The sequence below is a fragment of the Cervus elaphus genome, chromosome 30, assembly GCF_910594005.1.
Source record: "Cervus elaphus chromosome 30, mCerEla1.1, whole genome shotgun sequence".
NCBI classification, from domain to species: domain Eukaryota; kingdom Metazoa; phylum Chordata; class Mammalia; order Artiodactyla; family Cervidae; genus Cervus; species Cervus elaphus.
The window spans coordinates 70,297,574-70,319,001 of record NC_057844.1 but is presented as its reverse complement, the minus strand read 5'-3'; the positions used below and the strand labels follow the sequence as shown (position 1 = coordinate 70,319,001).

Here is a 21,428-nt window from a genome sequence, read left to right as displayed (position 1 = left end):
AACTTAAATACTAACTATTCATTGCATCCCCTACATGTTGCAAGAGGGTTAGGATTAGTGGAGATGTCATTTAACCTGCTCTTTCTTTTGCCATTTTCTCAAAGGGAAAAATATATATGCTTCTTACTTGTATAGAAATGAAATTCTAAGTAGTTCTTAATACCTCAAATCCCAATAAGCAATGCTTTTAAAATAGTATTTGAGACAATGACATTCAAACTAAAATTGTAATTTATGTTGATGGCTGATAACCAGGGAGATTATAGAGACTTGGTATACTTGTATCGAGCCAAACTGTATGAATCAATATTGTTCGTTGTTGCTGTGCTTAGTCGCTCAGTCATATCTGACTCCTTGTCACCCCAGGGACTGTAGCTCGACAGGCTTCTCTGTCCATAGGACCTCCCAGGCAGGAATACTGGAGTGGGTTGCCATTTCTTCCTCCAGAGGATCTTCCAGACCCAGAGATTGAACCCGTGTCTCCTGCATTGGAGGTGGATTCTTTACCACCAAGAAAGCTCATGAATCACTATTATTCATTTCAAATGGAGCTATGAAAATACTGTCCCTTTTGTTTCGCTTCATGTTTGTAGACTGTTTTTCCATCTTTCATTTAAATATCTGGTGAGCATTTATTTCTCTGACCCCACCTGGTCACCTCTCACTTTGCACCTTTGCAGAGCCCACCTTCCTTCTACTCTGGCCTCCAAGCGTGACTGACTCCAGCTCATCTTCAAGGTTCACGTGTGTGTGACTTGCCCTGACTCCACTGCTCAGAGTTACATATCCCAGCTCTGGGCTCCCTTGGGGACTGTGATGACCTTCTCTGTCTATTGTCTCCCAATTTTGTGGTTGCTAATTCTCTTCGCCCACAAGTTCATGAGCACCTGGAGGGGAGAGGCTATGTCTTTCTGTGAGGAGCCTGGCACAGACTTGTGATTATGAATGTTTGTTGAATGAATGTTCAAACCCAGTCTGACTGACGCAGAATGTTTGAAAGTGTGACATTAAGCCTCCTTTCACTTGAAAGAGTGAAGTGGGGATGAAGTCTGTGGTCCTGGTGTTGGGCAGACCCCTGAGTGTGCACTATGCTAATGTCTCCATGATGTGAGGGATGGTTTATCTTAATCTGTATCTACTCCCTAGAAAGGAGCCACTTACACAGGGCACTGAATTCATGTCTTGTATGCTGATGCTTCGTATAAAACCTTTGTCCTACTTTGTTTTTACAGTAAGGAAATTTCCAAGATTCTGAAAAGTTCCTACCTTAGAGGCATGAATTTGGCATCATTTTTTGCTGTGAGCAAAATCATGATTTTTGTCACCTTCATCACCAATGAGCTCCTTGGCAACCTGATCACAGCCAGCCAAGTGTTGGTGGTGGTGACGCTGTTTGAAGCTCTGTGGTTTTCGAGCACCCTCTATTTCCCCATGGCCACTGAGAAGGTGTCAGAGACCATTGTCAGCATCCAAAGAATCAAGGTTTAGTGAAAAATAACTTTTTTAAGTTATAGGCAGATTTTAGCTAAAATAGCTCCTTTATGTGATGTCACTATGTGCCAGTTAGGTGAGATTTAACTCTTTCAGTGACAAGCTGGCAATCTTTCCAAGATGCATGTATTCCCCTTTTCTTAAGTAAAGTGCATTAAAAGTACTGTAAGATCCAAGCTTGTTTAGGACCGGTAGTATAAATAGCAGCAGCACAGGCTCTTGATGTGCAGTGATGGCTGCAGAGTGATTAAAATGTGTAAAAGCAGGAGAAGCAAACAGATGCATCTGCTGTGCTGACTGGAATGACTAGGCAGTAACTGTGCACAGTCCTGAGGTGACTAGGACTCCTCTCTGGGCCGGGAGGGGAGGAACTTGCTGAGAAGTCCTGTTCCCTGCAGCTAAAATCCAGGGTTTGTTACTGCAGAAGAACAAGAGCAGATTTCAACAACAGCCAGCACTCTCTGCCCCATGTTCACAGTTTTGGGAACCTTGGGGAGTGGGAGTGGTCTAAGTTGTTTGTTCAATTTCTCTAGTGCTCTAGCTTTTCTCATTGAATTATGTCTAGCATTTGCAAGACAAGAGGGAGTTTTCTTGCATGTGTTTGTCAGCTTTGTAGCTGTGAAAGAGAGAGGGCATTGACTAAGAAGAGGCAGTGATTGTGAAAAGATGCTTGCGAAATATTTTTTAAGACATAAAAACTTAACATAGTTTTATTTTTAGAATGATGACTTAAGTGATAGTTAAGTGATAATGGATTTGATACGCACGAGGAGAAAAGCATTGTGTGCAGGGTTTGCACTCAGATTCTGTGTCGTTGGTCTTGTGTCCCCAGCCTATCCTGTGCCACCTGCTTCCTGACTGCCTGGGAAGGGCCTTCCTCTCTGTTCTAGCAGTGTTGCCTGCTGCTTGGCACATGGTGGGATTCAGTTAGTATTTATGAAATAATTTCCTACCAGCTCACCTGTTTTTTGTTGGTAACACAAAAGTAAAACAATAAAAATGTCCAAGTTCTAAATGTATTGGAGTTTGAAGCCATATTTTCTTCTTAGAGAGGAACCGGTACACTTGTTGAGAAAGTAACAAAGATAGCTTCATGTCCAGGAACTCTTATTTATTTATTTTATACACACACACACACACACACACACACACTATATATGTGTGTATATGCTATGTTATATATATATATGCTATACTATATTATATACTTAGTTGTGCATATGATATAATAATAGTATATTACATACTATATACTATTTAATATGTCTCGTGAACCAAGACCTAATAAAATATAGTTGTAAAATGATAGGTAGGTATAAATGATAGGTATAAAACTTTTTATTGCAAATTCCAGAGAAGCAGTTGTTTTGTTTGTGCTTTGTACTTCTGTATAAATAATCTATGTTTTGCTTGTTTCCTATAGAACTTTCTGTTACTTGATGAGATAACACAGTGCTACCCTCTGCTGCCATCAGATGGTAAAACGATCGTGGATGTGCAAGCTTTTACAGCTTCTTGGGAAAAGGTAAGAAACCTTGGTTTCCAAAATCATGACTCCTAAAAGACAACTGTGACATAGATTTATTGGAGAATTTTGAGATTTTACATATACTGTAAAATGTGACTTGGTCATTTACTTAGAATATATTATAAAAAGTCTCGGAATCGGGGATAAGGTTTGCAATGAATGGAGATTAAGTGTCAAATCAGCCTGAGGCGTTTGACATGTTACTCTTTTTCTCATTTTCAAGAGAGCTTTCAGTGTATTAGTACATTTTGAACTTAAAGTATGTAAATTCTTCTTTTAATTTTTAGTTTATTTTTCATCATTTTTTATTACAGAGTATTAAATATAATTCCCTGTGCTATACAATAGGGTCACCTTAAACAAAAGATATAGAGCACAAATACATCTTTTCTTGAAAACCCAGATCTATTTTGAGCTGAAGTGTGAAGTGTCAGTCACTTCACTTGTCTCTGAGTCTTTGTGACCCCATGGACTGTAGCCCACCAGGTCCCTCTGTCCATGGGAATGGGTTCCCACTCCAGCATTTCTGTTGTTTTTGTTGTTTTTCAGTTGCTCAGTCATGTCCAAATCTTTGTGACTCCATAAACTGCAGCATGCCAGACTCCCTGTGCATCACCAACACTAGGAGCTTGCTCAAACTCATGGCTGTCAAGTTAGTGATGTCATCCAACCATCTCATCCTCTGTTGTACCCTTCTTCTCCTGCCTTCAATCTTTCCCAGCATCAGGGTCTTTTCTAATGAGTCAGCCCTTTGCATCAGGTGGCCAAAGTATTGAATTTCAGCTTCAACATCAGTCCTTCCAGTGAATATTCAGGACTGATCTCCTTTAAGATGGACTGGTTGGATCTCTTTGCTGTTCAAGGGACTCTCAAGAGTCTTCTCTAACACCACAGTTCAAAAGCATCAATTCTTCAGTGCTCAGCCTTCTTTACGGTCAAACTCTTACATCCATACATGACTACTGGAAAAATCATAGCTTTGCCTAGATGGACCTTTATCAGCAAAGTAATGTCTCTGCTTTTTAATGCAAAGTCTAGGTTTGTCATAGCTCTTGTGCCAAGGAGCAAGCATCATTGAATTTCATGGCTGCAGTCACTGTCTGAAGTGATTCTGGAGCACAAGAAAATAAAATCTGTCACTGTTTCCACTTTCTATTTGCCATGAAGTGATGGGACCAGATGCCATGATCTTAGTTTTTCGAATGTTGAGTTTTAAGCCAACATTCACTCTTTTTCACTCTCCTCTTTCACCTTCATCAAGAGGCTCTTTAGTTCCTCTTCATTTTCTGCCATTAAGTGGCATTATCTGCATGTTTGAGATTATTGATATTCTGTCAGAATTCTAGATTCCATTTTGTGATTCATCTAGCCTGGCATTTTGCATCATGTAATCTGTATAAAAGTTAAACAAGTAGGGTGATCATATACAGCTTTGATGTACTCCTTTCCTGATTTTGAACCAGTCTGTTATTGCATGTCCAGTTCTAACTGTTGCTTCTTGACCTGCATACAGGTTTCTCAGGAGGCAGGTAAAGTGGTCTGGTATTCCCATCTCTAGAAGAATTTTCCACAGTTTGTTGTGATCCACACAATCAAAGGCTTTAGTCAATGAAGCAGAAGTAGATGTTTTTCTGGAATTACCTTGCTTTTCCTGTGATCCAACAGATGTTGGCAATTTGATCTCTGATTCCTCTGCCTTTTCTAATTCCAGCTTATACCTCTGAAAGTTCTCAGTGCTGAAGCCTAGCTTGAAGAATTTTGAGCAATACTTTGCTAGCATATGAAATGAGCACAATTGTGTGGTAGTTGGAAAAAAGAAGGAAACTTCCTAAAGTGAGCTAAAGCTACCTCAAATCCCCAAAAAGATGAAATTCGATGAAGAGGTCTCCAGGACACAGTATCTTAAAATAGGAAAGGGAAAAATGTGGATTGTATTTTGCATATCAATTATGTTGACTATTGTTATCTTTTCCACTTTCTAAAAAAATATGTGTTACTTTATTAAAATGGGTGAATTAAATTAAAGACTTTAATTTGTAGGCGTCAGAGACCCCAACCCTACAAGGACTTTCCTTTACTGTCAGACCCGGTGAACTGTTAGCTGTGGTTGGACATGTGGGAGCAGGAAAGGTAAGTTAATGATGTGTTTTGTCAGCTTGATGCAATACTACAGCTCCTGTTAAACTCTCAGAATTGAGCCCAGATCTGTGTGTGACTCAGTTTGAATTGAGTGTATCTAGAACAGTGTTTCTCTAGGTGTGTTCATGGAACACACCCTCTAGGTGTGTTCATGGAACATTCATTTTACAAGAATGTTTCATGGCCAAATAAACAAGGATAAATGCACACTGTCTTTTCCGTCTTGGTGCTTCCCATTTCCCTGTTAGGAACTGCCTGTGGGGAATTTGGATGTCTCAGTGAAGGAAATTATTTATGTGACAGCTGTTCAGGATTAAATTAAATTAAATCAGACTTAAATTGAAGAAAGTGGGGAAAACCAATAGACCATTCAGGTATGACCTAAATCAAATCTCTTATGATTATACAGTGGAAGTGAGAAATAGATTTAAGGGACTAGATCTGATAGACAGTGGCTGATGAACTATGGACAGATGTTCATGACATTGTACAGGAGACAGGGATGAAGACCATCCCCAAGAAAAAGAAATGCAAAAAGGCAAAATAGCTGTCTGAGGAGGCATTACAAATAGCTGTGAAAAGAAAAGAAGCGAAAAGCAAAGGAGAAAAGGAAAGATATTCCCATTTGAATGCAGAGTTCCAAAGAATAGCAAGGAGAGATAAGAAAGCCTTCCTCAGCGATCAATGCAAAGGAATAGAGGAAAACAATAGAATGGGAAAGACTAGAGATCTCTTCAAGAAAGTTAGATATACCAAGGGACTATTTCATGCAAAGATGGGCACAATAAAGGACAGAAATGTTATGGACCCAACAGAAGCAGAAGATATTAAGAAGAGGTGGCAAGAATACACAGAAGAACTGTACAAAAAAAGATCTTCATGATCCTGCTAATCATGATGGTGTGATCACTCACCTAGATCCAGACATCCTGGAATGTGAAGTCAAGTGGGCCTTATGAAGCATCATTACGGACAAAGCTATGGAGGTGATGGAATTCCAGTTGAGCTCTTTCAAATCCTAAAAGATGATGCTGTGAAAGTGTTGCACTCAGTATGCCAGCAAATTTGGAACTCAGCAGTGGCCATAGGACTGGAAAAGGTCAGTTTTCATTCCAATCCCAAGGAAAGGCAATGCCAGAGAATGCTCAAACTACTGCACAATTGCACTCATCTTACACACTAGTAAAGAAATGCTCCCAATTCTTCAAGCCAGGCTTCAGCAATACATGATCTGTGAATTTCCAGATGTTCAAGTTGGTTCTAGGAAAGGCAGAGGAACCAGAGATCAAATTGCCAACATCGGCTGGATCATTGAAAAAGCAAGAGAGTTCCAGAAAAACATCTTCTTCTGCTTTATTGACCATGCCAAAGCCTTTGACTGTGTAGATCACAATAAACTGTGGAAAATTCTGAAACTGTTGGTAATACCAGACCACCTGACCTGCCTCTTGAGAAACCTGTATGCAGGTCAGGAAGCAACAGTTAGAACTGGTCATGGAACAACAGACTGGTTCCAAATAGTAAAAGGAGTACATCAAGGCTGTATACTGTCACCCTGCTTATTTAACTTATATGCAGAGTACATCATGAGAAATGCAGGGCTGGAAGAAGCACAGTCTGGAATCAAGATTGCCAGGAGAAATATCAATAACCTCAGATATGCAGATGACACCACCCTTATGACAGAAAGTGAAGAAGAACTAAAAAGCCTCTTGATGAAAGTGAAAGAGGAGAGTGAAAAAGTTGGCTTAAAGCTCAACATTCAGAAAACTAAGATCATGGCATCTGACTCCATCACTTATGGCAAATAGATGAGGAAACAGTGGCTGACTGTATTTTGGGGGGGCTCCATAATCACTGCAGATGGTGCCTGCAGCCATAAAATTAAAAGACGCTTACTCATTGGAAGGAAAGTTATGATCAACCTAGACAGTATATTAAAAAGCAGAGACATTACTTTGTCAACAAAGGTCCATCTAGTCAAGGCTATGGTTTTTCCAGTAGTCATTTATGGATGTGAGAGGTAGACTATAAGAAAGCTGAGCGCCTAAGAATTGATGCTTTTGAACTGTGGTGTTGAGAAGACTCTTGAGAGTCCCTTGGACTGCAAGGAGATCCAACCAGTCCATCCTAAAGGAGATCAGTCCTGGGTGTTCATTGGAAGGACTGGTGTTGAAGCTGAAACTCCAATACTTTGGCCACCTGATGCGAAGAACTGACTCATTTGAAAAGACCCTGATGCTGGAAAAGATTGAAGGTGGGAGGAGAAGGGGAGGACAGAGGATGAGATAGTTGAATGGCATCACTGACTCAGTGGACATCAGTTTGTGTAAACTCTGGGAGTTGGTGATGGACAGGGAGGCCTGGTGTGCTGCAGTGAATGGGGTTGCAAAGAGTCAGACACGAATGAGCAACTGAACTGATACTGTTCAGGATAGACAGAGACAATGGGGACTTCTTTTCATCTTAGTGGCCCTTCCAGGATGACTGGAGATCATAAAGGCTCTTCCCAGAAGCTTTGAGCATTGCCTCCTATGACTTGACGTGATCCCATCAGTGCATGTGTAGTGAATGTGTAGCCATGTGCTGGAGATAAAGGTACAGACATGAGCAAGACCCTGATCTCTGCCTTGCATAGGCAATCAGGTTGTGGGGCAAAAGAGATATGCAGACATATTATTTCAGTCCAGTGTTGTGAGCATTCTGAGGGTGTGGATACATACACACCACATCTGTGTGATGTTGAAGATTGAAAGGAAAGGTGCACATATACTTGGTTTGAAACACCAGAATACAGAAATCTAATGTGGGATGTGGTCTTCCCTGGTGGCTCAGTGGTAAAAGAGTCCACCTGCTAATGCAGGAAACATAGGTTCGGTCTCTGGTCTGGGAAGTTCCCACTTCCCAGTTGTGGAGCAACTGATCCTGTGCACCACAGCTGTTGGCCCTCTGCTCTGGAGCCCAGGAGCTTCAACAACTGAGCCCACGGGCCACAACTGCTGAAGTCTGCCCACTAGAGCCTGTGCTCCTCAATAAGAAAATTCCCATGCACTGCAATGACGACCTAGCGCAAGCAAAAATAAATAAATTTAGAGTTGTGGTATGGCAGAAACCAACAAAACTTGTAAAAAAATAAATGAAAATGATAAAAGAACCAAAAATAAATAAGTAAAATTAGTTTTTAAAATGTGGGATGCGTACATGAAAGGGTGCTGATTTCCTCTATGGTGGACTTCTGCTCTGCAGACACAACTCACTTGAGAGTTCTTTCAATTAATCATCTTTGGCTATATTCTTCACACATAGCTTTTTAAGAACAAGTGTTTGTCAAGTAAAGGATACCAGATGCAGGAACAATTGCCCTAAACATCAGATATATAAAATACACATCCTGCTGGGCTCTGCTAGAGAAGGATATTAAACATTCTCAATTATTCTTTGCTGAGTAGAATTTCACTTGGGGGGATACTCAGGCAGAGTAGATTGTTTATACTATTAATATATTCCTTATCAGTCTTTTTTATTGACCATTAGTGTTGGGTTTTTTTTTTTTTTTTCGGTCTCAACTGCGAGGGCTGTACTTTATCCTGTTGAAGGAAAGGGCTCTATCCTGTATCAAGCACCAGGGTGGGGTCGGCTGTGCTGCAGGGCGTGTTCTGTCCTGAGTGCTGCCCGTTCATGTGTGTGTTCCCGTCTGTTTCAGTCATCGCTGTTAAGCGCTCTGCTAGGGGAGCTGCCCCCGAGCCAGGGGAAGGTCAGCTTGCACGGGAGGATCACGTATGTTTCTCAGCAGCCCTGGGTGTTCCCAGGAACTGTGAGGAGTAACATTTTATTTGGGAAGAAATACAAAGAAGACGGATATGAAGAAGTAATAAGGGCTTGTGCTTTGGAAGAGGTGAGTAATGACTTCTGAGTTGCATATACTTGAATTTCAAATAACAATAGTGGTTTACACTACAAGGTTTGTTAAAAGTTCTTTTTAAAAAAATAGATTTTTGAACGATGCTTAATATTTAAGTTGATCTTCTGGATAAATAGGGCTCCCCTGGTGGCTCAGAGGTTAAACCGCCTGCCTGCAATGTGGGAGATCTGGGTTCGATCCCTGGGTCGGAAAGATTCCCTGGAGAAGGAAATGGCAACCCACTCCAGTATTCTTGCCTGGAGAATCCCATGGACAGAGGAGCCTGGTGGGCTACAGTCCACGGGGTTGCAAAGAGACGGACACGACTGAGCAACTTCACTTTCACTTTCACTTTCTGGATAAATAACCAGGCTTACATAAATAAACATATGTATTTACATATGCTGTCATTTTAATTCTTATAGGTTAATAAGAGTCACCGAATACATTATCTGGAGGGGGGGGGATTGTTTCATTCTATGAAGTTTCCATTCAGTTTCAACCTTTTTTTAATGAAAAGTTACAAATATTTACAAAAACAGAGAGCATGGTGTAATGAACCTTCACATACCCACCCCCAGCTTCAGCCAGAATCAGCTGGTCACCAGTCTGGCTGCATCTCTACCCCTGCCAGCCCTAGCCCCACCCCAGAGTATCGTGGAGCAGATCCTAGACCTCAGATCAGTTCATCTGTAAACATTTCATTATTTTTCTCTAAAAGATAGGAAAGCTTTGGGGGAAAAAATCACTACTATATTTCACCTGAAAAATACTTCAAATTCCTGAATATCACCCACTTGCTGGTCTGTGTTTACATGCTCTCGATCATCTCACTGAGAAATCTCCTTCACCCTTATTGGAATCCACACAAGGTCTGCCCCCTGCCCTTGGCTGATGCCTTCTTGGTCCCTTTCAGTCTGTGAGTTTCTCTCTTCACTTCATTTTTGACTTGTAATTTATTATTTAAGGAAAGCAGAATGCTTTAAATTTTCTTTTTAATAATGTGTCATTTCACTGAGGGAGATTGTTTTCAGAAATGGCATTGAGTTTCACAGAGAATGGTAAGATGAAATGTTTAACTGTATTTTAGGAATTAAATAAGATTAGCGAATAAATGATGAGACCTAAACTTAAGTGATAGGAGAATACAATTGACAAAAAGAAAGGGAAAAAGGTAAATAATGTTAAATACTTTGTTACTGTCTCGGGTTGTAAAAAATCACTAAAGGTCTCCCCTGGGGTCTGTTCAGTGCAGTCTGGACATCTGACTGTTCTTTGTACTGTGAGGGAAAGACAGGGACAGATTTTCAAAGGTGTGGTGCTGAAAGCTCCAGACCTGCTTTGTGAGGAAATGGTAATTCTCCTCAAACAACGGCTTGAATATCATAGGTTGTATCAGATATGTGTGTTCATGCTAAATTACTTCAGTCATGTCCAGCTCTGCGGCCCTATGAACTATAGCCCACCAGAATCCTCTGTCCATGGGATTCTCCAGGCAAGAATACTGGAGTGGATTGCCATTTCCCTCCCCAGGGGATCCTCCCAACCCAGGGATCAAACTCAAGTCTCTGTCTCCTGCATTGGCAGGTGGATACTTTACCACTAGCGCCACCTGGGAAGCTCTGTATCAGGTGAGCAGCATTTTACACTGATGTGGACAAACAGAATTGCTTGTTTAACGGGCTCATTTCTTTATTCCAGGTTCTTGTTCATGGGTGACTGTACATTTGCAGAAGTGATGTCAAGTTAGCAGGAATGAGCTAGATTTCTATTAAATGGTCTAGATACCATGTACGGAGAAGGCAATGGCAACCCACTCCAGTACTCTTGCCTGGAAAATCCTATGGACGAAGGAGCCTGGTAGGCTGCGGTCCATAGGGTTGCTACGGTCGGGCACAACTGAGCGACTTCACTTTCACTTTTAACTTTCCTGCATTGGAGAAGGAAATGGTAACCCACTCCAGTGTTCTTGCCTGGATAACCCCAGGGGCGGGGGAGACTGGTGGGCTGCCGTCTATGGGGTGCACAGAGTCGGACACGACTAAAGCGACTTAGCAGCAGCAGCAGCAGCAGCAGCAGATACCATATAAGAAGGGAAAGCAAATGCAGAACAGTGAGAACAGTAGCTCCCATTAATTCAGAGTCCACATGCAAATCAATTTTCTGCCTTTCACACATGCGCGTGCACACACATAAAAAGGTTTATGAGTTATTCATTCTTTATGAGTATCTTCAATATTCCCATCTTCATTTTATAGTTAGTAAAACAGAGGCCTGGACAGATGAGACACCTCATCTCTACATTTGTAGCTCAAGTTCAGATCCTTGGGACCAATGCTTTGCCTCAGTCTCATGGGGTGGCTGGACCACTAATACAGGCAGGGTTCACCCACGTGGGGCATGTGTGCAGCACAGACTTTGGTGGAAGGGGCCCTGAGGACTGGGATGCACAGCAGTTCCTCTGTACGTGATGTGACGGCTATAAACATGGACTGCTCTCATGTTCTGCTGCATAGTTGGGACATGGAGTTGAACTATGATCAACTCGTGCCCATTATTTAGATCCCTCGTGCCCATTCCCTAATTGGCAGGAAGGGAGGCCCAGTGTGAAGAAGTAGCAGAGAGGAGAGCTCTGGCCCTGGCTTCATCACTTGCCTGCTATCACTCTGGACATGTCCTGTTACCTTCCTGGACCTCTGACATTTCTGCAGCAAAATGAGGACATTGTGTCAGAGGGTTTTGTTGATGCTCTGAAATGTCATCTGTGACTCTGATTAACAAGAGATTAGCAAGGTCTTTATGACATCTGGGAACCACTTAGTAATTTATGAGAGCATCTGCTTATCTCCGCTTGGATTCCAGGTATCAGTGGATGGACATAAGGCAGGTACAAGAAATAGTGGCGTCCTGGAGTTAGTCTGGTCATAGACACAGAGACGGCATGTCTGGTAGAAAAGGCTTGGCCTTTGGAGAGAAACAGTCCTGGGTAGTGACTCCAGGTGTTTGTCTCAGTTTCCATTCTTATTAAATGGGGGAGGGGTGGGGTTACTGTAAAGATTACAGAAAATGCCTGTGAAATGTAAACAAACCAGGGTTTCAGTAAGTGGTGGCCATTGTTGATATTCTAACCTTTTTCTCTCCATCCATCTATCCATCCATATAAATATAATAAAGATTTCTCCTTATTGTTCTCCTTACTCCCACCTTCCCCAAATGCTGGAGGAAAAGCCATAAAAAAGCAACATCTATTTATTTATTAAAAATTTATTTATTTTAATTGGTGGATGATTACAACATTGTGATGATTTTTGTCATACATCAACATGAATCGGTCACGGGTATTCATATGTCCCCCAATCCTGAACCCACCTCCCACCTCCCTACCCACCCTATCCCTCTGGGTTGTCCCAGAGTACTGACTTTGGGTGCCCTACTTCATGCATCAAACTTTCACTGGTCATCTATTTTACATATGTTAATGTATATGTTTCAATGCTATTCTCTCAAATCATCCCATCTTCACCTTCTTCCACTGAGTCCAAAAGTCTGTTCTTTACATCAGTCTCCTTTGCTGCCTTGCATGTAAGATCGTCATTACAGTCTTTCTAAAAGCAACATTTTTTAATATAACATATGTTAAAAACAACTAGATGTATTATACTAGATTTGATTGAGGTAATCATTTAAGTTCATTGAGTTGAAAACTTTTCTGTAACAAAATAGGGAGACATGAAGTAATCACACTGGCAATGTTGATTCAGGCTGATTAAATCAACCCCAAGGTCTAGGAGTCAGAAGATTCAGGAATTGAGTCCCAGTTTCTCTGTTGATCAGGTGTGTGGTTTTGACTGTTTGATCCGTACAAGCCTGTTACTTCATCTGTAAAATGGAGATAATAAGACTATTGACCTCATTAGGTTGTTTTGAGGATGAAATGTGGTTGTGATTTTAAAGCCCCTATTTGCTAGTGATATAACAAGCACTCTGTAAGTATTGGAATGGTTTTGAAAATAAATTAGTTTTTAATTATAAGCCCAGTCAGTTTCTGGTAAAATTACATCCATAAAATGTGACATGTAAGAAAGAAGTCATCTGAGTATTAACTTCCATTGTTTGAGTTGGTATTTCTATAGGTGCTCTATACATAGTACATTACATAAATCAAAAATAACAATATTCTGTTACAATAATATAAGCAATACAGTGTGCAACATTTGTCTTCATGTTATCTTTAAGGCTTTTGAAAATGTTTAGTGAACACATATTTAAAGGTATCAAATTGATAAATTCTAGTTTAATATTTTTCCACATAGATCACTTACTTGGCCATAGGATAGTAAGTTTATTGATACTTACATGTATAAGTATAGAGGCCTTCAAGTCTTGAATTACTTAAGTGTTGACTTCATTTCAAACATACCTTCAGTCACCACCTGGACAGCATGGTGTGAAACAGCAGAAGGCTCTGAACTGACATGAGCTGGTTCAGATTCCAGCTCTTCTGTTTCACAGCTGACCGCCCTCAGACCAGTGATGTGACCTCACTCAGTCTCAGTTTCCTCATCTGTGAAATGGGGCCAACACTTGCTGTGCAGGTTGCTGCGAGGATTAGAGATAATCAGCATCAGGTACCAGAACAGAGCTTGGTCCAGAGATCTTACCCCCCAGGAGCTGTGAGAAGCCATGTGCATGTGTACAAATAAATGATGGGGCAGAATAGGACGGGTCCTTCATGAGAGATGTAAACAGAACCCAGCAGGAAGAGAGATGAGTCCAGGATGGTTTCATGGCAGAGTGTGTTTGGGCTGAGCATGGAAAGATGGGTGCGATATTTACAGGCCGTGGGAGGAGGGGCGATTCCACATGGAAGAAAAGCTGTGAAGGAAGCAGGGCTCCTACTGCTTGACTCCAGCCCTCCTCTGCCAGGGCCTCACATCTGGCCCATGCTAACCATTTCAGCAGTCTGCTCCGAGGTGTCTCTACTGTGAGTCTCTACCATTGCTGAAGGGCCCTTGATGTGCTTCTGGATGGATGGCATCAAACCAGCATTGCCATTTCCTAGTTTGCCTCTAGGTGTGTGTGTCTGCTGTTCAGTGAGAATTGGCTAAATTTTTGGGCTTCCCTGGTGGCTCAGACAGTAAAGAATCTGTCTGCAGTGCAGGAAGACCTGGGTGCACTCCCTGGGTTGGAAAGATCCCCTGGAGAAGAAAATGGCAACCCACTCCAGTATTCTTGCCTGGAGAATTGCAGGGACAGGGGAGCCTGGTAGGCTATAGTCCATGGGATCACAGAATTTGACACGACTGAGTGACTAACACTTACTTACTTACTTAACTTAGAGGTAACAAATATGAATAAGAACACTTTTCTGTCAGTGGAAGGAACTATAATATATGCCCAACTCAGGCTTTCCCCCTTTAATCTAATCAGAATGTGGTAGCTGAGAAATCAACTTGACTTGGTTTTACTTCAAACCCTCCAAAATGTTTTTCCCCTTGGCGGCTTGTTCATATATAATTTGCAGAGTCAACAACACACTCAAAGTGTTACTACCAGACTCAGAGATAGTTTCTCATGTCCTGTAAAGAGAGGCCGTGAGTGCTTTTTCTAGAATGTGGTTAAGCTTGCTATATTACAATGTGGTGCTTTTTAAAGAAGAAAACCACTGAACAACGTGAAATCAAAGCATAAAAACTAAGCAGAACAGTTTGCAAGGAATGTGAACTGTGAAAGAGAGGCCAAGTAATTCTGTGTGTGTGCATGATGCTGAGAACTTAACACAAAGCTCATTTTTTCAATGAAAACCAAAAGCAAGAGGTGGTATTAATTTCTGAGCCCAAGAAAGAATGTAAGGTAATTATAAATTATCACAACAGAGCATTTGCTGCCTTTCGTCAGATGCACCTCCATTAAGATTTGAGTGAGTGGAGAACCTGTGTGTGTCTGTCTTTGTGGTTGTCAGGGAGGGTACGATGGAGTCTCTTTCTTCCATGGTGGTCATGTGCTTTGTATGTTATGATTCACACTGTAAACAGGGTCCTACTGTTGGCTTGACAAGAAAATAGAGATCAGTCACCAACAGCAAGTTATAATCAACTCATGTCCTTTTTTCATTTGTGGAGGTGTTCACATTCTTCTTTAGATTCTCACAGCATCCTGAGTTCAGTGATTCTGGTTTCTGCAGCACATTCTCTAGAAGAGGAAAATGAGACTCAGGGAGGTCAAACGACTTGTTTGTCATGGTAGCACCAGTGAGCTACTTGCTTTCTCCCCAAATTTGCTGCAGTAGAGACAGAGAAGTGAGGACTTCATCTGCAGAAAGGTACTGCTGTGCATCCTAGGTTGAGGCATGGAGGATTTAGTAGATAAAAACTCCAAACAAACTCTGTCTGTGACAGAATGTGCCAATTGATAATTATAGGCAACCTAAGACTTCTAATATAATACCATGTAACTTAAGTCTAAGGCAGAAGAGCAAGAGATCAAATTCCCAACATCTGTTGGATCATAGAAAAAGCAAGAGAATTCCAGAAAAGCATCTACTTCTGCTTTATTGATATGATAAAGCCTTTCACTGTATGGATCACAGCAAAGGGTGGAAAATTCCTAAAAGAGATGGGAATACTATACCACCTTACCTGTCACCTGCATAACCTGTATGGAGGTCAAGAAGCAACAGTTAGAACCAGACATAGAATAACAGACTGATTATATATTGTCACCCTGCTTATTTAACTTACGTGCAGAGTTTACCATGTGAAATGCCAGGCTGGATGAAGCACAAGCTGGAATAAAGATTGCTGGGAGAAATATCAATAACCTCAGATATGCCTATGACACCACCCTTATTGCAGAAATGGAAGGGGAACTAAAGAGCCTCTTGATGAAGGTGAAAGAGGAAAGTGAAAAACATGGCTTAAAACTCAGCATTCAAAAAACTAAGATCATAGCATCTGGTCCCATCACTTCATGGCAGTAGATGGGGAAACAATGGAAACAGTAACAGACTTTATTTTCTTGGGCTCCAAAATCACTGAAGATGATGACTGCAGTCATGAAATTAAAAACATTTGCTCCTTGGGAGAAAATCTATGACAAACCTAGACAGCATATTAAAAGGCAGAGACATTACTTTGCCAACAAAGGTCCATATAGTCAAAGCTATGGTTTTTCTAGTAGTCCTGTATGGATGTGAGAGTTGGACTATAGGGAAAGCTGAGCACTGAAGAATTGATGCTTTTGAACTGAGGTGTTGGAGAAGATTCTTGAGAGGTCCTTGAAATGCAATGAGATCAAACCAGTCAATTGTAAAGGAAATCAACCCTGAATATTCACTGGTAGGACTGATGCTGAAGCTCCAATACTTTGACCACCTGATGGGAAGAACTGACTCATTACTAAAACCCTGATGCTAAAAAAGATTGAAGGCAGGAGGAGAAGAGGGTAACAGAGGATGAGAGGGCTGGATGGTATCCCCGACTCAGTGGACATGAGTTTGAACAAGCTCCAGGAGATGGTAAAGGACAAGGAAGCCTGGAGTGCTGCATTCCATGGGATCACAAAGAGTCAGACACAAATGAATGACTGTACAACTACTTAAGCCTGATTATCTCGTCACTTCGGGAATGTTCTTGTCATCTATTCTTTCCTTTCCCCATGGTACTCTGGGGAAAATAGGCTGATTTTTCTGTTTACTTCTTAAATAATATTCAAACATAACTGTTTATTGATTCCCAGATCCTCAAGTTACAACTTCATTTCCTTCTTAACTTTGAGTTTTTCCTCCTTTCACAGACAAGCATCTCCTTAGTCCCGCTGATCTGCTGGGTGTCCTTTGAGCACACTTTTTCTTTCCTTTTGGTTTTCTTGCCCACCTTGCTCTTTCTGCTCCCATTTCTTGTACAGACCTTGTCTGTCACTCAGTTTAAGTATCACTGTGAAGACTTAGGTCAGGTGTCATCCCTTCTCTGAAAGTGGGAAGCTGAGCCAGAGATCAGCAAAATGTCTTTTTAAGAGACACTCGTTCCTTGATAAAAACAAGTTCTGTGCCTTCACCAGCCTGGGCCACCAGCTTTCACACCAGTGTCTATAGCACAGACCTTCACACCTGCATGTCCAGCTGCATTGTGACATCACTGATAGGTCTTCTCAGCTTGTCCACAGCGAAGTCTCCTAAATCTGCACCCACCATCTTCCCCAACTCAGTAGATGGAGACCCTGTCCTTCCCCTTCCTCATGCCACAAACACCGCAGTCTCCTTTTCTCTTGCAGTCCATACCCATCCTGTCAACAGGTCTTTCAGACTCTGCCTTCAACATGTGCCTGGAGTGTGACCCCATCTCTCCATTCCCACTGCTCTCATTCTGGTCCTGACCACTGTCATCTCTCACCTCGATTATTCCAGTAACCTCCTCACTTGTATTCACCTCACCCTTCCCCACTTACTGTCTTTTTCTGTAAAGCACAGGAGCAATTCCTTAAAGCCTCAAACAGGTCTGCCCTCCCCCTCCTCCTGTTACTGGAGTGACCCCAGGCTCCTCCTGTTTTGTCTCAAGCCTCACTCCTCTCATTCTTACTCGCTTCCACTCTCCTGGCCTCCTTATTTGTCCTGACCCCCTTGGGCATCTCCCAGTGGCCCCTGCACCCACCCCTCCCTCTGTGTGGATCAGCCCCTCCAAGTCTGCCTGAGACCCCCCCCTCCCTGCCAGATCTGCTCACATCCCCTCTGAGCAGAGACCTCCAACCTCAGTGTGGACTCACTTCCCTCCTTCACTCTCCACCCCTCTGAGCTGGCTTCCTTTTCCTTCCTCTCCTCAGTACTTGTGCTCAGGTCAGTTTTTCATATCATTCATCTTCCATCATGGAAAGAAACTCTAGGAGCTTTATTTCCTCACAACTGAGTTCATTGTGCAATGCCAGAGCAATGCCTGTCATACAGTAGGTCCTTAGTGAATATCTGTTAAAATGGTCAAATGCATACATGCTTTCCAAAACTACAGAATGAAAACAAAAAACATTGAGCTTTTTTTTTTTTAAATGTTCAAGGTCACAGTTTAGTTACTCTGACTTATACCCACTGCTCTAGCTTCGCAGGTGGCTCGGTGGTAAAGAATCCACCTGCCAGTGCAGAAGACGCAGGAGACATGGATTCGATCCCTGGGTCAGGAAGATCCCCTGGAGGAGGAAATAGCAAACCACTCCAGAGTTGTTGCCTGGAGAATCCCATGGGCAGAGGAGCCTGAGAAAACTTAGTCCATGAGGTTACAAAGAGTTGAATACGACTTAGCTGAGCATGCATGCACGTTAATCAGATATTTGTATGAGGAACTAGTGCTAAAGTGTAAGATGGTAGTAGAACACATTTTTTTTTAATTTATTTTAATTGGAGGCTAATCACTTCACAATATTGTAGTGGTTTTTGCCATACATTGACATGAATCAGCCATGGGTGTATGTGTGTTCCCCATCCTGAACCCACCTCCCTCCCCATCCCATCCCTCAGGGTCATCCCAGTGCACCAGCTCTGAGCACTCTGTCTCATGCACTGAACCTGGACTGGCAGTCTGTTTCACATATGATAATACACGTTTCAATGCTATTCTCTCAAATCATCCCACCCTACCATCTCCTACAGAGTCCAAAAGACTGTTCTATACATCTGTGTCTCTTTTGCTGTCTCGCACATAGGGTCATCATTACCATCTTTCTAAATTCCATATATATGCATAGAACACATTTTATATCTTTTCTTTTCCCCCTTTTCTATTCGTATAGGATTTACAGCTTTTTAAGGAAAGAGATCTAACTGAGATAGGAGACAGAGGAACCCCTTTGAGTGCAGGACAGAAAGCCCAGATCAGCCTCGCCAGGTAAATGAGGTTTCAGTTGCCATCCTGCCCCTCCTCCTCTGCAGCTCCTAGTGGATGTGAGCACGCAGACCCTGCTCATCAGGTGGGCTGCATGAAGCAAGGTCTTGGCCTTTTCTCTGGGCTTGTGGCCCTTTCCCTGGACTTGTAGAAGGAACATGAAGTTGTTGGACACCATCATGATTCAGAGATGAGACCCAGGGAGTGTCCTCTCCTGACATCTCTCTATGTTTTCTAGAGCCATGTATCAGGACGCAGACATCTACCTCCTGGACGATCAGCTCAGTGCATTGGATTCAGGAGTCAGCAGGCACTTGTTCAAACAGTGAGTCTGATCCTGTTTTTTATCATTTCTTCTTTCCAAGAGCCCTGTAGAGATGAGGGAAGAGAGCTCAGGAAGGTCTTTGTGCTCCAGGAGACTCAGATCCCTCTGGCCTAGTGTCTCTCCCTCCCCTCCCTTCCCTCCATGGAAAATCCATCATAGAGAAATGTTGCATCATGATGAGGTCAGGACAGGAAAATACAGCAGGTGCTTCAAGTGTGGGGGGGCCAGTGGGGTCCATGCTTTAGGGACTGACAAATAGATGGCAGTTTTCCTCCTGCTACTTGTAGGTGATAACCAGACACTCTGGGTGGGTCCAGACCCCAGGAATAAGAAAGATGATGTAGGGTTTTTAAATTAGAGAGTGAGACTCTATAACCTGGTATTTGGCTGCCAGTTTTTTCCTCCATCATTTGCTTAAGGCACATTAGAAGCAAAGTTTTCGGTACTGACATAGGGCTTCCATGGAAAGACCTTGTTGGTTTATGCTTGTTATACTTTGGAAATAAAGTCTTTATGAAGTTTAGACTTAATGAATTAAAGACTTAATGAAGTTTAGAATTTGAGAATCATTTATTCCACATCTGAGTATGATTTCAATCATTTCATGTTATTTCATGGATGCTTACTAGAATTAATACTTAGACCTACAATGTAGTGTCACCTATAATCTGGCTTGAGTCTTGACTCTCATTCCTGTTTCTAAAATTTAGAACTTGTCAGTGGCTCCTGGTTGGCTACACAATGACTAAAGTAGAACAACTCTGAATCTTTTCTGTGTATAATGTGTCCTAATACCCACTGACTGAGGCCTCTTATGGAGTTTTCTGCTGCTGCTGCTGCTAAGTTGCTTCAGTCGTGTCCGACTCTGTGCGACCTCATAGACGGCAGCCTATCAGGCTCCCCCGTCCCTGGGATTCTCCAGGCAAGAGTACTGGAGTGGGTTGCCATTGCCTTCTCCCTTATAGAGTCTAGGCTGGCCTTTTTGAAAGCCTTGAGAGCTTGTTTTTTTCATAAAACAGTCTTCACATCTCCCCCACAGTCAGTCCGCTTGCTGTGGTTCACTTTGTCAAAGCCAACAAGCCTTCCAGCTGCACTTATTAATGCCCTGCTGTGTGCACTGAGATCAATGCCCTTACAGATGTTACTGCACAAAACCTCTTAGTTTACAAGGAGGCCAGTGAGCCAGGAGAGGGGAAGGACCCACACTGGGCAGAATAAGGGAAACTAGGATGCCCAGCTCTCATTCCTGCCTCTGAGGAACCTGTCTCTACGTGGAGCTTGTTAAGACAGATGCCTGGGGAAAGCTCAGCAGAGTCAGGGTTTAGAGTGTTTTAAAACAGGATAGTAAGTGCTGAATGTAAAGTGGAAGTGTCAGCTGGAGGCTTTCACTGAAGTTGGAAAGCTCCCTGTGCCCGGGGCTGGGCGGACAGTGACCTGGGGGCCTGAAGGCTGGGCAGGTGTGTGGAGGCTGAGAAGAGGAGCCAGTCCTTTGCTGAAGCAAGACTAGAAGCTCAGGTGTGGAGGGAGGAGGAAGCAGGGCTGTGAGGAGAACAGCAAGCAAGTCCTCGCCTGGAGAAGGTGGGGTGTGTGGCAGAGAGAAGCTGTTTGGAAATTCACTGTCAGGTCCTGTGTTAGTTTCAAAGACTGTGTCCATCCAGGCTGCTCTCACAGGAGATCAGAGCTGGGTGGCTTAGAAATAACAGAAGTTTATCTATCTTGGTTTTGGAGACTGGAAAAGTCCAAGTCAGGGTGCTGAAAGATTCAGTTTGGTGAGGGCCCGATTCCTGCGGCCTCATGTGGTGGCAGAGGTGAGAAGCCCTGTGGGTTCCTTCTATAAGGACACTAATCCCATTCATGTAGCTCCACCCTCAGGACCGGGTCCCTCCCGATGGCCCCACCTTCTGATACCAACACAGTGGGGATTAGGTCTCAATGTATGACTTTTGAGGAGAAAAACATTCAGTCTGTAGCAAGTTGTCACAGATAGGGGTGCTCAAAGAATAGAAATTAAATTTCTCACAGTTCTTGAGGCTACAGGTTCAGGGTATGGGTGGGTCGGTTTCTCCTGAGACCTCTCTCCTTGGCTGCTGACTGCATCCCCCTCGCTGTGTCCACACGGCCGGGGTTTTCTCTGGTTGCAGCAAGCAGGGGCTGCTGTCTATTGTGGCGCGTGGGCTT

General features: G+C 42.7%; 2 protein-coding genes across 2 annotated transcripts in view; both read left to right on the top strand.

Annotated features, from left to right (window-relative positions):
• The window catches only part of LOC122686751 (ATP-binding cassette sub-family C member 4-like), a 2,082,459-nt gene that overhangs the window by 1,799,804 nt on the left and 261,227 nt on the right, over positions 1-21,428 (top strand). The window lies entirely within an intron of this gene.
• LOC122686755 (ATP-binding cassette sub-family C member 4-like) overlaps positions 1-21,428 on the top strand; it is a 105,046-nt gene that overhangs the window by 34,911 nt on the left and 48,707 nt on the right. Inside the window, 6 exon segments of the mRNA XM_043891996.1 lie at positions 1,233-1,482; positions 2,915-3,016; positions 5,060-5,149; positions 8,862-9,053; positions 18,834-18,928; positions 19,164-19,250. Coding sequence (XP_043747931.1) covers positions 1,233-1,482; positions 2,915-3,016; positions 5,060-5,149; positions 8,862-9,053; positions 18,834-18,928; positions 19,164-19,250 — 816 coding nt within the window.